The sequence below is a fragment of the Phalacrocorax aristotelis genome, chromosome 1 (assembly GCF_949628215.1).
Source record: "Phalacrocorax aristotelis chromosome 1, bGulAri2.1, whole genome shotgun sequence".
In the NCBI taxonomy this organism is placed as follows: Eukaryota; Metazoa; Chordata; class Aves; order Suliformes; family Phalacrocoracidae; genus Phalacrocorax; species Phalacrocorax aristotelis.
Genome location: NC_134276.1, coordinates 31,496,894 through 31,515,286, shown reverse-complemented (window position 1 = coordinate 31,515,286; position 18,393 = coordinate 31,496,894). Strand labels below are relative to the sequence as shown.

Genomic DNA, 18,393 nt, shown 5'->3' with positions numbered 1-18,393 from the left:
TCCTCTTGTCTGTACTGAAGAGTGTCAGGCTTTTTAGTTATTGGTCTGTGTCCTTGACCATTTGATTTACCCCTCTCTGCACCTTCTCTAACTTCATAATCTCTTTCTTGGGTGTAGAGACCAGAACTGCTCACTATGGGTATGCATGGAGGTTTTATACAAGGTGATACCCTACTTTGTTCCCCATAGTCTTCCTGATGATGGCCCTCGTTTTGCTGACATTTTTGGTTGCTTCTGCTGCTGCAAGAAGTGCAGAAATTATTTCAGTAAATGGTCAATGATGCCCATGCCAAATGCCCTTTCCTGACTGTAACAGCCAGTTTCAAGTTAATATCATAAAGGAATGGTTTAGGTTATTTTTCCCAGCATGCCTTACCTTACATTGAAATACACCAATGCTCATTTGCCACTCTTTCAGCATGGCATCTGCCTACCTGGATAACTGTCTTCCCCAGGTTACTGATAAAGATATTGAATAAATCTGGTCCAAGTTGCAAACCCTAAAGGACTCCATTGCTGGTTCATTAAGCCCCACACTTGGCTTCTTACCCTTCAGCCAGCTCTCAGTCCATAGGAAAACATGCCTTCCAGCTCTCTGGCAACTTAGTTCCTTAAGAAACCCTCAGCGCAGAGCTTTGTCAAAGGCTTTGAAAAATGCAACTGTATAAATACATGCATATACGTAACTACTTATAAAATGACCTCTGGGCCCCCTTTATCCATCAGCCTCATGGCCCTTCAGTGGGTAAGTGGGGCAGAATCTCCCTTTTTGGAAGACACGCTGACTCTTTCTCAGCAGACTGGCATTTCAATGAGCTTAGCACCTTCATTCTTCGTTACAGACCCCCACAACATATCAGAGGTGGAAATTGGTCTCAGTGGTTGGTAGGTCCCAGCACTGAGACAACCAACTCGTGGGCCTCAAGCCACCCTCTTAAGCCCTTCTTGTAGCTGAGAGCTGCACTGGTGACATGCCAGTCCCCTGGCACAGCACCTGATTGTAGTGTTGGATTACATGCCTTGGCCAGCAGTCTCAGAGCTGCAGTCCTTCGGGATACTCATGAATGCCATCTGGTCCTGATTATTTATTGACCTCTCACTTATCTGGTTGATTTAATACCTCCTGCACACATCTCTCGAGTGGAGCTGGCTCCTCTAGCCCGTTTGCTGCATCAGGCGTGAAAATACCCCAATGTCTTTGGTGAGGAAGAGTGAATTCACTAAGTTTCTCTGCTATGGTCTTGTTGTCCCTAAGACACCTTTTGCCATTGGGCAGCCCTGCCAATTCCCTAGCAGTCTCTCATCTTTCAGTAGGTTTGCAAGACTTACTGTCAGCTCAAGCATCCTTTACTGAGTGCTCTTCACTTTTTTTATTTTTAATGCTCTTAGTTTCCTCTCCATGTTTGACCTGCCATTATACAGGCTTTCCTGCTCTCCTCATTTGGACAAGCCTGTTTTCTAAATGGTGATCTTTTCCCTGTAATAGTCCCTATAATAGTTCTACTAATAGACATAGGGCTCAATTTTTATAGAAAAAATCTATTTATTTTGGAATGCAGGCTTCTAACACAGGTTTTGTTGAATTGTCTGTTTGTTTTCCTAAACAGTCCCCAAAATCATGTAGGCTTCTTCCTTCTGGGACAGCTTCTCTGTCCCACAACACTGCTGAACCTAGCTCTACTGTAATTGCCAGTACAGGGCTCCCTCCACCAAAAACTGCTTGACCCAGGGCCTGTGCAGTGCTAAAGATTAAATGTAGAATAGCATCTTGTGTTGTTAATATATTTGCAGGACTAATTATTCTAGGGATCAGGCTTTTGTTGCATATAGACGTTTTATCTCATTCTGCTGCAGCATTGCATCTTTATAAAGGCACCCAAAATCTCCTGCTATTGCTACCCATTTTCAGCTTCCTACTCTCACTTAGCATTTTCTGATGACTATTACCATCACAATGAGGAGTTTGGTAGTGCATTCCTAGTACTATATTTTTATTATTAGCGTATGGAATGTCTGCCTACAAGGACTCCGTAGTGCTGCTCTTTAGCCATAATATTTTTATGCTGTTGCAAGTTATAGAGTCCTTCATGCACAGTGCCAGTCCTCCACCTGTGCGTCCTACACTATCATTACCATAAAGCTGGTAGCATGGCAACACAAGCTCCCATGGATTATCCTCTCCCATGCAGGTCTCTGAAGTTCCCCTTGCACCAGGGTTGCTGTCTCATGCCAAGCCTTCCAGTTCCCCTGTCTCGTTTTCAGCTTTGAGCATCAGTGCAGAATTACATGTAAGATTTGGTTTTGCTCAGTCACTCAAGATAGCACGTGCTAGGCAACTGGATTTGTGGGCAGTTGCATTTGCCTTCACTAGTTATTGCAGTCAGGCTTTATTTCCCTGCTGGCCCTGTCAGAGATGCACTGGATGTCAGCTAACTGCCCTTGCAGATCTCATCAGCCCAGCCCACTTGCTCTGCCATGCCTGTCAGCTCTCCTGTTGCTTCTAATTAAATACTTCTCTGCAAACCTTTCATTCTGCAGTGCTAGCAGCCTGGCTGCACTCTGCATATGGTGCAGTCTTTCATTTGTGTATCACTTGCCTTTACCCCAAAAGATCCCTCAGTTCCTTTCATACTTGAATTCCTCCTCTCTACTGTCTCATCCTTGCACTAAAACACTGGTTCTGACCTGAGCTTCTCTCTTGCCTTGTAGCTGAGCCCCACCTTCATCCCTGGTGCCCACAATGACCACAGCCACCACTGGCTCCTCTCCTGCACCCCTAAGAGATTGGCACAGACATCTCAAGAGGTCTGCTCTCCGGGCAAACCTGCTCCTGCTGAGCCACTCTTGCCTCAAGACAGCCGGTCTCATCCCTCTGCATCCCTAGTCCCTTGCCCTGCACATACACGCACAAAACCTGCCCCGAGAAGGCAGCTGTACATGTTACATGCTGGGCAGTTTATGGGGTAGCCCCCACTCTGCTGCTAGACTGCTAACTGCATCTTGAGCTTAAAATCTTATAGTTTTGGGTCACTTCTATTAGTTTCGTATCTCCTCCAATTAAACAAATCTCCGCTTACTTTTGCTCTCTCAGTTCCCCACCTGGCTTGCACACCCATCCGTTGTTAAGGATGTTAGGTTCATGTTAGGCAAGTAATGTCTCAACATTCAACACTCAAGCCAGGCTAAGTTAAAAGGCAAAATGTTTTTTCATAATAAACAGATGTAATTTATAAGTAATTTATAATAAAAGGTAAATGTTTCTTTATGAAGTCCATACTAATCAAGATGTAAATGTTTCTAAAAATCTTCAGAGGTAAAGAAAATAAAAAAACCCCACTCAAACTCTAAAACTAATCTACTTACACGGCAGTTATTTCAGGAAAACCTCCTTTTTCCTTGTCCAGCTGATGTGGTCTCTCTCTCCTGCCACGGCAGTTGTCAGAGCCTCAGGACATGTGTCAGCTGCTTCTACTTGATAGTTTCCATCAGGGAAACACATATAGAAAAAATCTCCTGTAGGGAGTTTCCATCAGAGAGGTCATGCAGTACCACTTATGAGAGACTCTGGTTTCAGCTTGTCCCTTTCTCTCCCTGTTTTTTCTCAGAAGGGTATTAGATCTTACTGCCAATCTCCCTTGTGAAGTCTTTTAGGGGTCCCTGTAGGTCCAATCTCCCACCTGAAATCCACCTTATTTGTTCCTGACCCAGGAGACAGTCTGGATGCTCTTGCTGAAAACAAAGTTTATTGCCTGTCCTTAGATGTGTATTCTTTCTGTTTACCTAGGAACCATCTCCTGGCCTGAGCTGGCTACTGAAAAGCTCTTGGCTTCAAGGAGGTGCAAAATTCTCCCCTTCTCCTCTGTGGTTGCTTGAGGTAGTCCTGTGTGAAATATATCTTTCACTGCACCTTCCTTTTGACATTGACACAACTAATAGGATCATCTACATATGATAAATGCACAGGTTGTTCCTGGCCCTTGACTAAGGGCAGGCGCCATCATGATTAGAAGCTTTCACTTGGCTGGTCTCCAGCCTTGTTCTCTTAAGACATCCCGTAACAGTTTGAAAGAAGAGGGCTGGAGCACCTCTCCTATGAGGACAGGCTGAGAGAGCTGGGGTTGTTCAGCCTGGAGAGAGAAGGCTGCGGGGAGACCTTATTGCAGCTTTTCAGTACTTAAAGGGGGACTATAAGAAGGATGGGGGCAATCTTTTTAGCAAGGCTTGTTGTGACAGGACAAGGGGTAATTTTTATAAACTAAAGGAGCGTAAATTTAAACTAGATTTATGGAAGAAATCTTTTACAATGAGGGTGGTGAAGTGCTGGAATAGGTTGTCCAGAAAGGTAGTGGAGGCCCCATCCCTGGAAACATTCAAGGCCAGGTTGGACGGGGCTCTGAGCAATCTGATCTAGTTGAAGATGGCCCTGCTCACTGCAGGGGGGTTGGACTAGATGACCTCTAAAGGTGCCTTCCAACCCAAACCATTCTATGATTCTATGATACCGGCTTTCTTGCCAGGTCCAAGGATGCTGAGTTTTCTTGATTATATATGTGCACCTAGTTCCCTAAAGGTCTTTAGCTGGAAGGAGAAATGAGGAGCACAAAATAACTTTAATGGCAGCTGCTAGCTAGATGACCTCATGTGAAGAGCCTGAGCAAAGTGCCTCGGACTCTGTGCTTGTAGTGTTCTCCCTAGGGTGCAGGGACCCAAGGGCTTTTCATCAACTGAATTTTTGTTGCCCTAATCCCATCCTTCAGCAGGTAGCATTGGGCCACAAGCCATCACTCGTAATGCTCAGCAGGGCTTTGAATATGCCCACGCTCCAAGTCCTTTGTCCTCATTTGACTCCTCTAACACAAGCTTCACACACAGCAGGAATGCGTCAACCTGTGACAGATCTCTTCACTGATATTTTTGCATGTTTTGGGATTTCTAAAGGCAAGGATGCTTGGGCCTTAGGAAAACGTAGTCAAAAGGGCTCTTCCCCTGTGGGAAGTGATGGGCTGTGATGTTTTCCTGCAAAATGGGGAGATCAGATTCAATCAGGAGAAAAGCTGGTCCTTGATCCCACACAGAAAATGTGTATGTCAGACAGTCGCTTTGTACAGAAAACCAAGACCATTCAAAAGTACTCTGATTGCAAGAGATTTGTTCTTAGGAAGTGTACCTTGTCTCTCCCCTCCATGAAGGAAAGAGGATCTCAAATAAGGAGATTTCCTTTAGGAGCATGTGTTTGCTGAGTCTGGGGTTTTGCTGAGCCCCGCTATCCAGTTTGCCCACTTCTAGTCTTCAGCACTCCTAAGCTTAATAGATATTATTATCTTTATTTTCTGGAGGGATAATTTCAGGCATTGCAGGGATGAGTATGATTTCAGTATGAGCAAATGTCCCCCTTCCCTGAGCTCCCATCTCACAACAGGGCGGGTAAGTCCCTCTCCTTGGGAACCCAATGCAGGGATCACGCTTCCCATGCTCCCCGTAGCAGTGAGGCCAGATTAAAAGGCAGCTGCTGACGCACATCTGGTTGCTATATTAAGGGATCCAGGCTCTGAGACACTGCCCTGAAGATACCATGAGCTGCTCTGAACATACCTCAGGTTCCCACATCATGGCTTGAGTTTGCAAATTAGCTCTGGTTTACAGTGCACTGGGAATAATGCATGGGGTAGCTGGGTTTGCAGAGCACCCAGATCTAAAGCGTACATTTCCCCCTAGAGGGACTCCAGCTGTGCAAACAAATTATTTTGAAATCATGGAGTCAGTGAGGTCCAGCATAAGAGATAAGATGTAGTCATGTATCATTGACCCATTATCACTCTCTCTGGGGCAAATTAAAAGCTTCTTTTTTGTGCATTTAGAAATGCCATGTAGTTCTGGTTTTTAGGTTAAAATTTTCCATGCTCCATCTCTAGAATATGTTGGCAGATGCAGAGAGGGAATTGCTTGCCACTCTTAAACAAGCAACAATACTGAAACCTTCCTTTCAATATACTACTAGCTGCAGGTCAGCCGAGAGAAGAATTTGGGAATTCAGTAAGGAAATAGACTCTAATGAGAAAAAAAAATATTATTTAGAGTGTTTTAGTGATGAGCGGTTTTGATTTGATTGAATTTTAGCCTCACAGGGGGGAAAATGTCACTCTCTCTGAACACAGCCCATTTTCTCACAGCCCATTTTCATTAGGGCTGCAAACGTGGGCTGTTGTGGAAGCTGCACTGTGTGTAGTTGACTGTCTGATGGAGAGCAGTTGAGTGCAAAAAAGGTTGAGAAAGTAGTAAATGAGGAAAAGGCTCCAGAAAAAGGGACATGGAAAACTCTCAGAAACTTAAAGGAAAGAAGAAGTACAGTGTAAGGAGAAGGGAGTTAAAAAAGGAGCAATGCATATCTAGTATAGTATTTATGCAGTGTTTAAGATCAAAAAGTCCTTAATTTATAGGTTCTGAGGTATATCCATATACCTCTGGTATTGCTTGGGAACATGCTGCCAACAGCAGACAATGTACCAGAAAAATTTCACTAGTTCCAATTGGCAAATTCAGTTCTTTTGGCTTTTCATCCTTATCTGAAACACTGATTTACCAATGGACACTCATTTCTTTTCTGATCAGGTGTTAATGTTCTGATGGCAGGTGACCGGGGACTTAGAACCTTCCTGCTACAAAATGGATGACAGCAAGTTGGCCTGTTTTGCACATAGATCAGAGAATTGTCATTAAAACACACATATAACACTCATCTTTAAAAGGCAGTATTTTCATAGGTTGAGACAACGATGAGCTGCTGTAATACTGAAACTGTTTAAAGATGACTTGGAGCTTTATGCCTTGAAATGTGTATTCACGGGGACATCACAAGTGATTACTCATTAATGAACTTTTACTTTCCTCTGCTCTCAGCATCTTGCAGTTTCTCCCCTCAGCGAAATAGTCCTGCATAGCTGAACAACCTGCCCACTCACACCACTTCTTTTTACTTTGCAGAAAGGCAGACAGCCTGGCTCTAGATCATTAATATTTCCGAAATGGCGCTAGACAACAACCTCACCAACAGCTCCTACAACTGTACGATTGACAGCTTCAAGCAAGTCATTTATCCCACCATGTATCTCCTTATCTTCTTCCTTGGTGCTGTTGGAAATGGCCTATCCATTTATGTTTTCTTCCAGCCTTCACAGAGGAAGACCTCAGTTAACATTTACATGCAGAACTTGGCTGTTTCAGATCTCATGTTTGTAAGCACTTTGCCCTTTCGGGCCGCATATTTCCTGTTGGGATCACATTGGATATTTGGTGATGTCGCCTGCAGGATCATGACTTACACCTTGTATGTGAACATGTACTGCAGCATTTATTTTCTCACCATGCTCAGCGTGGTTCGTTTCATAGCCATTGTCTACCCATTCAAACACTGGAAAATAACCAACATGAAGTACGCCAAGATAACATGTGCAGTCATATGGGTCTTCGTGCTGGCAGCCTCCAGCCCTCTGTTAACCAAGGAAATCGCTGGGTACATCAGCCCAGCCAAGTGCTTGGATCTCCACCCCTCCAACACTCACAGGCTCCTCATGATGAACGTCTTTGTCATCATTGTGGGCTTCATTCTGCCATTTTGCACAATTATTGTCTGCTATGTCTTTGCAATCAAAGCATTGCTCAAGTCCAGGACTCCGCAGGGCAAGAAGGCAGTCTGTCACAAGAAGGCACTGTCAACCATCATCATCACTCTCATCCTCTTCCTCCTCTGTTTCCTGCCATATCACATACTGCGAACTGTCCACCTGATGTACGGCAGCTGCAGCCAGGGTAATCTGTCTGTGCACAAAGCACTGGTGGTCACTCTCTGCCTTGCTGCCATGAACAGCTGCCTTGATCCCATCCTCTATTACTTTGCTGCTGAAAATTTCAAAGCGAGAATCAGAAGTTTGTACCGCAGGTAGCTGATGCAGAATTGGAAAATTCTGTATATATGGTCCCGATGGGACATCTAGACTGGGTCCATACTATTCAATGGCAGAGCCTGCGTGGTACTAGCCAGCCTGCAGCCATGCAGCTCAGTGCCAGACACCTCTAGAGCAAAAGTGTCTTGAAGACAACTCGTTGGGGATGGCCAAAACCAAGGCAGGATCATCAGAGATCAGGTGCCTGGATGTGATCCCTGGTCCTCTTCTATTTAGCAGTGTAGATATACCTCCAGTGTTCACCCTCCCCAGGACAAGGGATTGAAAGGGGTTTACCTTGCTACTAGAGTCCATTTATTTCATTTCACAATACTCAACCAGTGACTTGAAGGCAAACTGCTCACCTGACCACCTCAGTATCTGTGTCTGAACCTCTCTGTGCTCCATTTCCCTGTGTGTGCAGAGGTGCATGGTGATACCCAACAGCTTCATAGCACCCTGTCAGTTCCCTTTGCAAACACCGGCCAAAGATTTGCACATAACAGAAATTTAAAACATCACTGATGCTTTCTGCTGAGGCTGACTTGCAAAGCAGAGAGCCAAACAGGACCCAGCACTGTCTCAGGCTGTTCAGAACGCAGTAACATTTCTGAACTTTCCACTCTGAGAAGGCCACAGAGGTATTTTGTTTCACTGATTGTCAAGCGAGATAATGATTTCAAGCAAACAGCATCGGCATGGACCACTATGAGTAAGATGACTGCTGGCAGTGAGGACAGGATGCGGGCACATGGCACTGGGCTGCACCCTGCTGCTCTTCATGTATGTGCCAATTCCTTCCAAGCCATTGCTACACTTGTTTTTATGCTCAATGTTGCCAGTGCTTTTCTGAAAGCTGAGGTTAGGCACCTCAGTCCCCATAAAGGATCCAAAGACACACTTTTAAAATTATTTTGGTCCAAAGAGGTAGCTAGGGAGTGGTTTCCTCCACACAGGTAAGCCAGTCTGACAATGAGCTGCTGCCAAAGACATCCCTAATCCCTCACCTCCTGCCTGCTCTGAGGAGGAAACTGGGCCCTTTTTTTCATAAGATTAACTTCCAATTGCATTGAACTCCTTGACATGAAACATGCACCAATGCAATGGGAAGCACTAAGCCAGGAACAGGAGGAAAGATGGATGGCAGAAGAGGAGGAGGGCTGTTTTAGAAAGCGATGGGGAGCTACACCTAAGTGTACTTTGGAAAATGTCACCAAATGGCTGCCTGCATTTTTAGGTCTCTGGATATTTTTCTAAAATACATTTACTAAAAATCGTATTGCTTGCAATTAAGTGAAAACAGGCTCCAAAGTCAGTTTGACCACATTTAGGTTTTGGTTTTAATTACCTTTTTTTTAAATAAAAAAGGACAAGAAGTTTTGTAATATTTTCCTGGAAAGCAGGCTGTCCCATATGAAAACTAACAAAAATGCTGAAAGCCTTTTCTGCTTGTGAAATCCACCAAAGGTTTCTGTAAGGGCAGATACTTTCTCAATGCTTTGAACTTTTTTGGATAAAACACTCTATAACTAAACATTATTGGTCTCAGACAAAAATAACGGCAACTAGCTATTTTCAGCTCTGTCTGAAATATGCAGAAAACAATAATTGCTGGTCAAGTGGAAAAGTACTTAGCAAACCACCGGGAAAGTCAGATTTTTCTTGGCTATCTAAGGGTTATATTCAATTACAGAGTCAACTTATTTCAGTCCCATAATGCTGCCTTTGATGTAAGCACAGTTTTACTGTAAGTCTTCACTAAAGTTTAAGCTCCAAACCCTTATCTCCATAACTCAGTGGCATACTTGAGAGCTGACCTAATGATGCCATGTGAACTTCTGCAGAGCTTGGTCCCATGCTATTGAAGGAAAAGGGCATATTACTACTGGTTTGCAATGGGAATGGGATTGAGATGGTAGCCTGCCCAGAGGGATAGCAGACAAATAATTAGAAGGAAGGGGGCAAACTCTATTTCAATGGTTTTTCCCTGTCAGAAGTAGACCTGGGCAGGGACAAGTAACAGTCTTGGAGCCTCTGACAAGATACCCTACACCTTAAATACTACAAGGGAATGGAAAAAATTAGCCACAGTCTACTCTCACTAATGTGTTTTTGCCTGTATCCATCCAAACACACCCTGTTATCAGATAACTTTGCATGTAGATGACAGATGTATCTCACTTACGGAGTCACTTTTTTTTTATTGACCATGTTACAACTTTGTTAGCAATTGAATTAACTGTCAAACCTGCGTTTTAATAAACTAGATTTACTAGTTGCTGAAGATATGTTTTTTTATTGATTGCACCACTAACAAGAAATCTCCTCAGAGTGCAGGGGGAGAAAGACCAAGAAACAGATATTGAGTATTTGTAAGTGGGCCATTATTTCACAAGAGAAATGTCTTTGGAGGTGTGAGAACATCCTGCTGCCTTCCTCACTTCACCAGCAAAATAGTGGGGAACATCAGTCAAAATCTGGGATGCAGATAAAGTTGGTTGTTTTTTTTTTAATTATTAATTACTTGCAAAAGAATTCAAGACCATCCTTGTTAGGGTTCCTCACATGCAGCTTTGACAACACTTGCATAACATACCACATCCCCATTTACTGCCATTTCTCCATTTGGGATCGTTGCATGTCTCCACTCATGGAGCTGAAGACCAGTGTTCTTTGCTGTGGAATTATCATAGTAAAAGTGTAGTTAAAAAAAAGGTGCCATATTTATTCCGAAAAATAAAGCTCCTGACAGTTAAATTACTAGCAATGCCTCTAGGTCCCTCAAGGGACCGCCTACCCCTTAAAAAGTGTTTTGATATGTTTCCTCAGTTTTCCAGGAGACAAAATCTAAGACTAGCTATGCATCTAGAAAGTTAAAGCAACAGTAAACTTTTGAGCTTGAAGAAGACATAAGAGCAGGAAACAAAGTCTTAAAGCGACTGGTACCCCTAAGTGACAGCAGATGTTCTAGTGTCATATGCATGTTTTCCTGTCATTCAGGAAAGTCCTGGTATTTCTAGACAAAGGTAATTTTTCAGTCCAAAGCTACACCAGAGACAGATTTTCAAAAGTAATCTCACTGCAGCCTGAACCTCTTGACCTTCAGCACAAGGAAATCCCACCCATCACATTTGCTTTTTAGCCGTGGTTCAGGGCCATGTGTGGCTATGTTTGCCTGATGGAGTGGTGTTATAGCAGGGAGGGGAGCATCACGTTTTTATTTTAAGCAGTGCATTATCCCATTCATTTTCATTATATATTTTCTGCCTTCCTCAACATATATCCTGTTGCCATAGCTTACATTATTTGCTTTAGCTCCTAAGAGTGTCCAGAGAAAGGGGTGCACATTTTGCTATTCATCTTCTCCATCTGAGGTGCATGTTCCTCTATGCTACAACAGCATGTTGTCCTGGCAGCAGAGAGGCATTGGACTTTTCTCATCTGTTTTAGGGCTGTTGGTGTTTCTCTTGGTCCTTTGGGATAGGCAAGATTGAAATGACCTGCTGCCCCTCCAGCTGATAGGAGCAGAAATAAGATCCAACCAAAATAATTAAGCATAATTGCAGTCAGGAGGAGTCAGATGCTGTTTTGATAGTGACGCCATCCCAGGACTAATGTTTTGGTTTCCTGCATCATATTTGAACCAGTTTAAATGACAGCCTCTTTGAAAGACAGAAGAAATGGAGTACAAGTGCAGATTCCCTGAGAGAGTTAAGCATCATTTGAGGTCTTTCAGCTTTCCAGCCAGCACTGACCATGACGTGCCACATGATATGACTGTCCTTATGTAGCTATGCAGTCCTGTACCTCTCACACAGTTGTGCTTTGTATATACAGGAATCTTTCCGGACATCTGCAAAGACAAGCAATATATTTAATTGCATGCAGCTGATGTTATGTTCATCCACCAGTCAACAGCTTAAGGAGGCCAATGAAATTAAATAGCTTCCTTTGTCCCAAATTCCCTTTTTGCCTTTCAGAAAAACTGGCCTGATTTCCACCACTGCTTCCCCTCCTTTTGATTTTACAGCTGAAAGGATAAAGCTGCCTAACACAGGGGCCAAAGCCTGGTCACTCAAGTCACATTCCTGCTTGCAGGAGCAAAACTTGAGCCTTTATTTCTGAAGCTGGGAAATAAAACTCTGGTCCTTGGTCCACCACCCACATCGCCTCACATAGGGCTTGAGTGCTCAGAGTGGTGGCTGGCAGGTTTGCTCATCATGTTTGCTGTCTGCATTTCCAGATGTCAAAATGTTGCGCATGTTAGCTGTTGGATGATATTATGTCTTCTTCTGAGCAGCTGTGGTAGATGCAGCTGGGGATGATTCACTCTGAATGGAGCTGTGTTCATAACATACAAAAGTTTGGGGAAAGAAATCCCTGAAGAGGGGATCTGCGCTCTGTGCAGATGGTTCTTACGTTATTGCCAGCTTTCAATTCTGGAGGCAGGGAGCCTGACTGTCTCTGACAGGCCAGCTCCAGGCCCCTTCTGAGGTCCAGCCCAAAAAGCCCTCCACAGCAGAGAAATCCCTGCTCATGCTTGGTTTCTCCTTGCAACTAGTCTCTCACCCGAGTTTCAGGATGTTTAAGTATGCTTTGCTCATTGCTGAGATACTGCTTGGATGCTGCAAGTTTGCCTTTTTTTTTCTTGGCGACGACAAGGACAAACAATCCAGAAAGAATGAGAAAAATAATCTGTCCTGAAGGCCTTGGTTACTGCAGCTGGAGCAGGCTCTTCCTGTGGTCCCTTACCACCGAAAGAGAAAATATAAACCCACGTCAGGAATGTATGTATGTTATAAAACCCAGTGCTCTCAGATTGGCTTTTTATTTTTTAAATTTGGAATCTCACTGAACATTAAGACATTGAAGCATGGAGAATTCGCTTTATAAAGCTGCTAGTAGCAGCACAGGCACACCTAGATCCTCCAGAAGTAAAGGTGGTGTGGGGAGGACACAGCTCAGTGCAGCAACACCAGCCTTTCACAGGCACACAGTCACTTGGGCAGTCTGTGGACCTGGGTAGGAGCACACACTCGTAGACTTTCCTAATCCCTGAGAACACTCAAGCTACACCTGGATCCATGTCAGCACAAACCCAGCCTGTGCATCATCCCTTCCTATACCTTTGTGTCCTGGTTGCCATGGAAAGGAAAACTGGGTGCAGAGACCAGGTGGGAAGAATATGATCCAGCTGGCCATCAACCTGCATGACAAAGGGAGCACACCCACCTGGTGTGTCTGGTCATACCACCTTCACGGAGTTGTTAGTACAAGGTACAATCCAAAAGTGGCCTCTTCCCAGTTCCTTTCCCTTCATATTTCTAATTGCACTTAGGTAGTGATTTACACTTGAGGTAGGTGGGCTATGTAGGTGAAGGTTGCCCTGGGAAGTGTAAGAGTGGAGGGGCCATTGGGGATGGCATAGGAGAACATGTTGCTCTGTTCTCAGAGTAATGGGACATTCAGGCCAATTCTCAAAGACAAAGAAGCCAATGCCCATCTGCAGACCCTTCTCCGGGGTTTTACCATTTATTTTGGGGCCATCACAGCTCAAGTAGCAGCCCATGCTTTCACAGGGAGAATCTATCTACATGCTTGCAAGGAGCAAGATGAGCTCAGTTCCTACTGACATGGTCTGTGGTGCCTTTTCCTGTTTTCTGACCATCTGATCTAATGCTTGTATGCCCTGTCTTTCTGGAGGGATCCTGCAGACCTGACTCAAAATCAAAAATCTCAGCAGCACATGATAATGTGACATGGGCAGCCTGGCAGTGGGGAGAAGATGTTCTTCAGGTTGTGCTATGGGAGGGAATAAATGTGGAAGTTATGGACTTTCCTCAGACACCAATTCCAGTGTTGCATTTTACACTGGCAAGAGCCAATTAGTGTTATTGTTGTCACCCCACCCCCCGAATTATCTTGGGCTTCTCCAAAGCCATGAGCAAAAAAACAGGCCCACAAGCTACCACCCACCACAGAGTTCCTCTGTGGCCTTAAGCTGAAAGAGCATTACAATGTCCCTGAGTGGATGCCACTCCTGATCCATAAATTGCTACACTGAAAAAAGGGACTGGCCACTTCAGAGGAATATAGGAATGTAGTCAGAGTATGCAGAGATGCAACAAGGAAGGCCAAGGCCCACTTGGAACTAAAACTGGCAAAAGATGTCAAGGATAACAAGAAGGGCTTCTTCAAATACATCAGCAGTAAAAGGACGACGGGGGTTACAGTGGGCCCACTGCTGAACAAGGTAGGGGTCCTGGCGACACAGGATGCAGAGAAGCAGAGTTACTGAATGCCTTCTTTGCTTCAGTCTTCACTGCTAAGGCTGGTCCTCAGGCATCTCAGCCCTCAAAGGAGAGAGAAAATCTGGAGAAAGGAAGAATTCCCCTTGGTTGAGGAGGATTGGGTTAGAGATCACGTAGGAAAACTGGATCTACAGCTTCCTCACAAGGGGAGGAGGAGGGGCAGGCGGTGATCTCTTCTCTCTGGTGACCGATGACAGGACCCAAGGGAATGGCAGGAAGATGTGCCAGGGGAGGTTTACGTTGGATATTAGGAAAAGGTTCTTCACCCAGAGGGTGGTGGAGCACTGGAACAGGCTCCCCAGGGAGGCAGTCATGGCGCCAAGCCTGATGTTATTAGAGAAGCACTTGGACAACGCCCTCAGAGACATGGTGTGAATTTTGGGGTTGTCCTGTGCAGGGGGAGGAGTTGGACTTGATGATCCTTGTGGGTCCCTTCCAAGTCAGGACATTCTGTGATTCTATGATCCTCACGAATCCATGGGGTGTTCCCACAAGTGCTGACGGAGCTGGCGGATGTTTTGCCAATCACAATCCATCATCTTTGAAAGGTCATGGAGGACAGGAGAGGTGCCCGAGGACTGGAGGAAAGCAAATGTCACTCCAATCTTCAAAAAGGGCAAGAAGGAGGACATGGGAAACTATAGGCCAGTCAGCCTCACCTCCTTCCCTGGAAAGGTGATGAAACAGGTCATTCTGGAGGTCATCTCCAGGCATGTAGCGGAAAAGAAGGTTGTCAGAAGTAGTCAACATGGATTCACCAAGGGAAGATCGTGCTTGACCAACCTGATAGCCTTCTATAATGTCATGACTGGCTGGGTAGATGGAGAGCAGTGGATGTTGTTTACCTCGACTTCGGCAAGGCTTTTGACAGTGTCTCCTGTAACATCCTCGTGGACAAACTTAGAATGTGTGGGTTAGATGACTGGACAGATTGAGATCTGACTGAATGACAGAGCTCAGAGTGTCGTGATCAATAGAGCAGAGTCTGGATGGAGGCTTGTAACTAGTGGTGTTCCCCAGGGGTCTGTGCTAGGTCCAGTCCTGTTCAACATATACATCTATGATCTGGATGATGCGATGGAGTGTACCATCAGCAAGCTGGGTGATGATACCAATCTGGGAGGAGTGGCTGATACACCAGAAGGATGTGTTGCCATCCAACAAGACCTGGACAGGCTGGAGAGCTGGGCCGAAGGGAACCTGATGAAATTCAACAAGAGCAAGTGCAAGGTCCTGCACCTGGGGAGGAACAACCCCATGCACCACTACAGGCTGGGGGCTGAACTACTGGAAAGTGGCTCTGTTGAGAAGGACCTGGGAGTGCTGGTGGACAAATTGACCATGAGCCAGCAATGAGCCCTTGTGGCCAAGAAGGCCAACAATATTCTGGGCTACATTAAAAGGAATGTTGCCTGCAGGTCGAGGGAGGTTATCCTCCCGCTCTACTCTGCCCTAATGAGACCACATTTGGAGTACTGTGTCCAGTTCTGGGCCCCCCCAGTTTAAGAAGGACAGGGAACTGCTTGAGCAAGTCCAGCGGAGAGCTACCAAGATGATCAGGGGACTGGAGCATCTCCCATATGAGGAAAGGCTGAGAGATCTGGATTTGTTCAGCCTGGAGAAGAGAAGACTGAGGGGGGATTTCATAAATACCGAAGTTCCACCTCAATATGAGAAAAAACTTTGTTCCTGTGATGGTGACAGAGCAGTGGAACAGGCTGCCCAGGGAGGTTGTGGAGTCTCCTTCTCTGGCAATATTCAAAACCTGCCTGGATGCATTCTTGTGCCCCCTGATCTGGGTGTTCCGGCTCAATCAGGGGGTTGGACAAGATGACCTCCAGAGGTCCCTTCCAACCCCTACCATTCTGTGAGTCTGTGACATCAGGGCCACCAGCTTGCTGAGGCAAAGACATACAGCATCTATACAAACCTTCCCAAACACTACTCCCCAAGTAAGACCTTTCCCCCTGAATAAACCAGCAGTAAGAGCCTTTAAAAAAACACAGAATCTCTTCATGAAAGCCCTTAGGCACTCATGTCCTCTTAAGTCATCTTCTAAAGCAAGATGGCCCACACAGCTACTCATTCAATCAAACCAGTAAGATCAATGCAGAGAAACCCACCCATAAAAGGGAGCTCCCAAACCAAAATATCCCCTCTCCCATGTCCTCTCTTGGACAAGTACACCTTGCTGTTTCCACCCGAACGGTTTATACCCCATCTAAGGACAGGGCTTTAAAGGGATGACACGGCTTTGGAGACAGTCCATGATATGCTGGCAGAGGCTTTGTACCTGGTCAGAAAATAAGGGACAAGGATGGCAGTCATTCCTGCACCTCCTGGGCACCTTGGGGGACCTTGACATCTGCCATTCTTCCCTGCTGCCCTCCCCACCCAAACAGAGATGACACCTTTCTTATTTTGGCAACCCAGTGGATAGGGAACGCGGGGGAAAATTTTGTCAAGCATGACTAATACTGACTTTAAGGCACACCCAACTGCGTGTTTCATAGGGAGCTAGGGTCAGAGGGTGAAGAGAAACCAACAGTCAGGAATAATGTCAGATTTTTCTCAGAAAACAGTGAAAAGCAAGGAACTTATGAAACCTCTACCAGCAACAGATTTCCATTTCCATTTCAGAAATTCATCTAGTTTGAACTAGTCTACCAGGAAGGAGCCTCAGCTGTCACAGAGGAGTATGCCCCAGTTGCTTGGACTGTGCCTCACAACAAAAAACTGTCTTCATTTTTCATACCTGGCACGTTTCAAGATGTTTCATTTCTGGATTGTAATGGGCATTATCATCACCATGACTTGGTACTATAATATACTTGCCTTCAGAGTGCCCAGCCTGATTCCTGATTTCTCAGTACACATGTATTAATCTTGGATTTTGTATTTAGCATCCACTAATTAAATGCAGCAGCAGCAAAATAAAATGCCTTAACCATAATAGTAAGAGGAGGTTAAGTATTTTCAGTCATGTAGTGCATTAAGAAAAAGTATGTGTAAATATACACACATATGCGAGCACATACACACTTTCACACTTATTTATTCATTTATTTCTATATGTTCATAAATGTATATAAATATATACCTGACCATAGATCTTAATTTGCAAAGTCAATGAATAAATATTTTGTAGTCAGCGCCAAAGTACTCAAAATTAATGTCTTATATAACCCTATTCCATTTATATCCCAGTAAGGAATTTAAAAAAACCCCACATTCAGGACTAGCCAACTGTCCCTACTCAACCACCAAATTGCAATGCGGAGCTGAAGTACAAGAAAGTGAAACCTCAGACCCTAAGTGTTGAATCAAAGTTTATACCTGCTCTGGTGAAACCCATTCCTCACTGAGGGACAATACAAAAATGAACCCCAAAACCTCGTGTTCTACATCTTGCTAAATTTTGCTTAACATCCTTATTACGAGAGAATTTCTACTTCCAGTTTCATCGAGACTCTCGCTTTGGCCTGAGGTGATAGGCAAAACCTTTGACACACTGCCTTTTTTAAGTTGACAAGCTGTCTATTTTTCACACACACAAAAACCATGTGGAAAAGATTTCAAAAATCTCTGACAGATTTTTGCCGTAATGCTGGTATAGTAAAACAATGTTTCTTGCCCAAAGGTCTGCAGACCAGTGGGATCCATAGACCCTTCTAAGAGTCTACAGTATGGAAAAAAACCTATCAAATCTGCTGTCAGTCATATTAAATGTACTACTGGGGGGTTCACACCTCTAGAGGAAAGCAGAAAACTGTCACGAAGCATCATTCCCAAATGTGGACATGTTGCTTCCCAAAATGCAAATGTCTGTGTTCAGTGCATGGACTACCAGCGTGCATAAACAGGAGTGTAACTGAACATCAGATTTTGAGAAATTCTGCGCAAGCTCCATTGCTGAGTGCTGCACACTGGCTGGGTTCCTGAGCGCTTCCCTTTATGTGAGGAAAAGAAAGAGATCTAGCAAAAATTCAAACCCTTCAATGCCACATTGAAGAAAGTAAAGGGATTCTATTAAAATATTTAAGACTTTTAACCTAAAACCACTCTCTCCCATCAAGAGCAATGTTCCCAATTTATCACTGTGGAAGGCCTCAGGAGAATTCCAATTTTTAAAGTAGAATGAA

The 18,393-nt window shown here is 44.6% G+C and overlaps 1 protein-coding gene across 7 annotated transcripts in view; it reads left to right on the top strand.

The window, feature by feature from the left end:
• The window catches only part of CYSLTR2 (cysteinyl leukotriene receptor 2), a 50,955-nt gene extending 40,731 nt beyond the window's left edge, over positions 1–10,224 (top strand). For all 7 annotated transcript variants that reach the window (XM_075086803.1, XM_075086755.1, XM_075086747.1 and 4 more), the window contains one exon: positions 6,982–10,224. In XM_075086803.1, coding sequence (XP_074942904.1) covers positions 7,023–7,940 — 918 coding nt within the window. In that variant the 5' untranslated portion in view covers positions 6,982–7,022 and the 3' untranslated portion in view covers positions 7,941–10,224. The remainder of the gene's footprint in view (positions 1–6,981) is intronic.
• Positions 10,225–18,393: the final 8,169 nt, after the last annotated feature.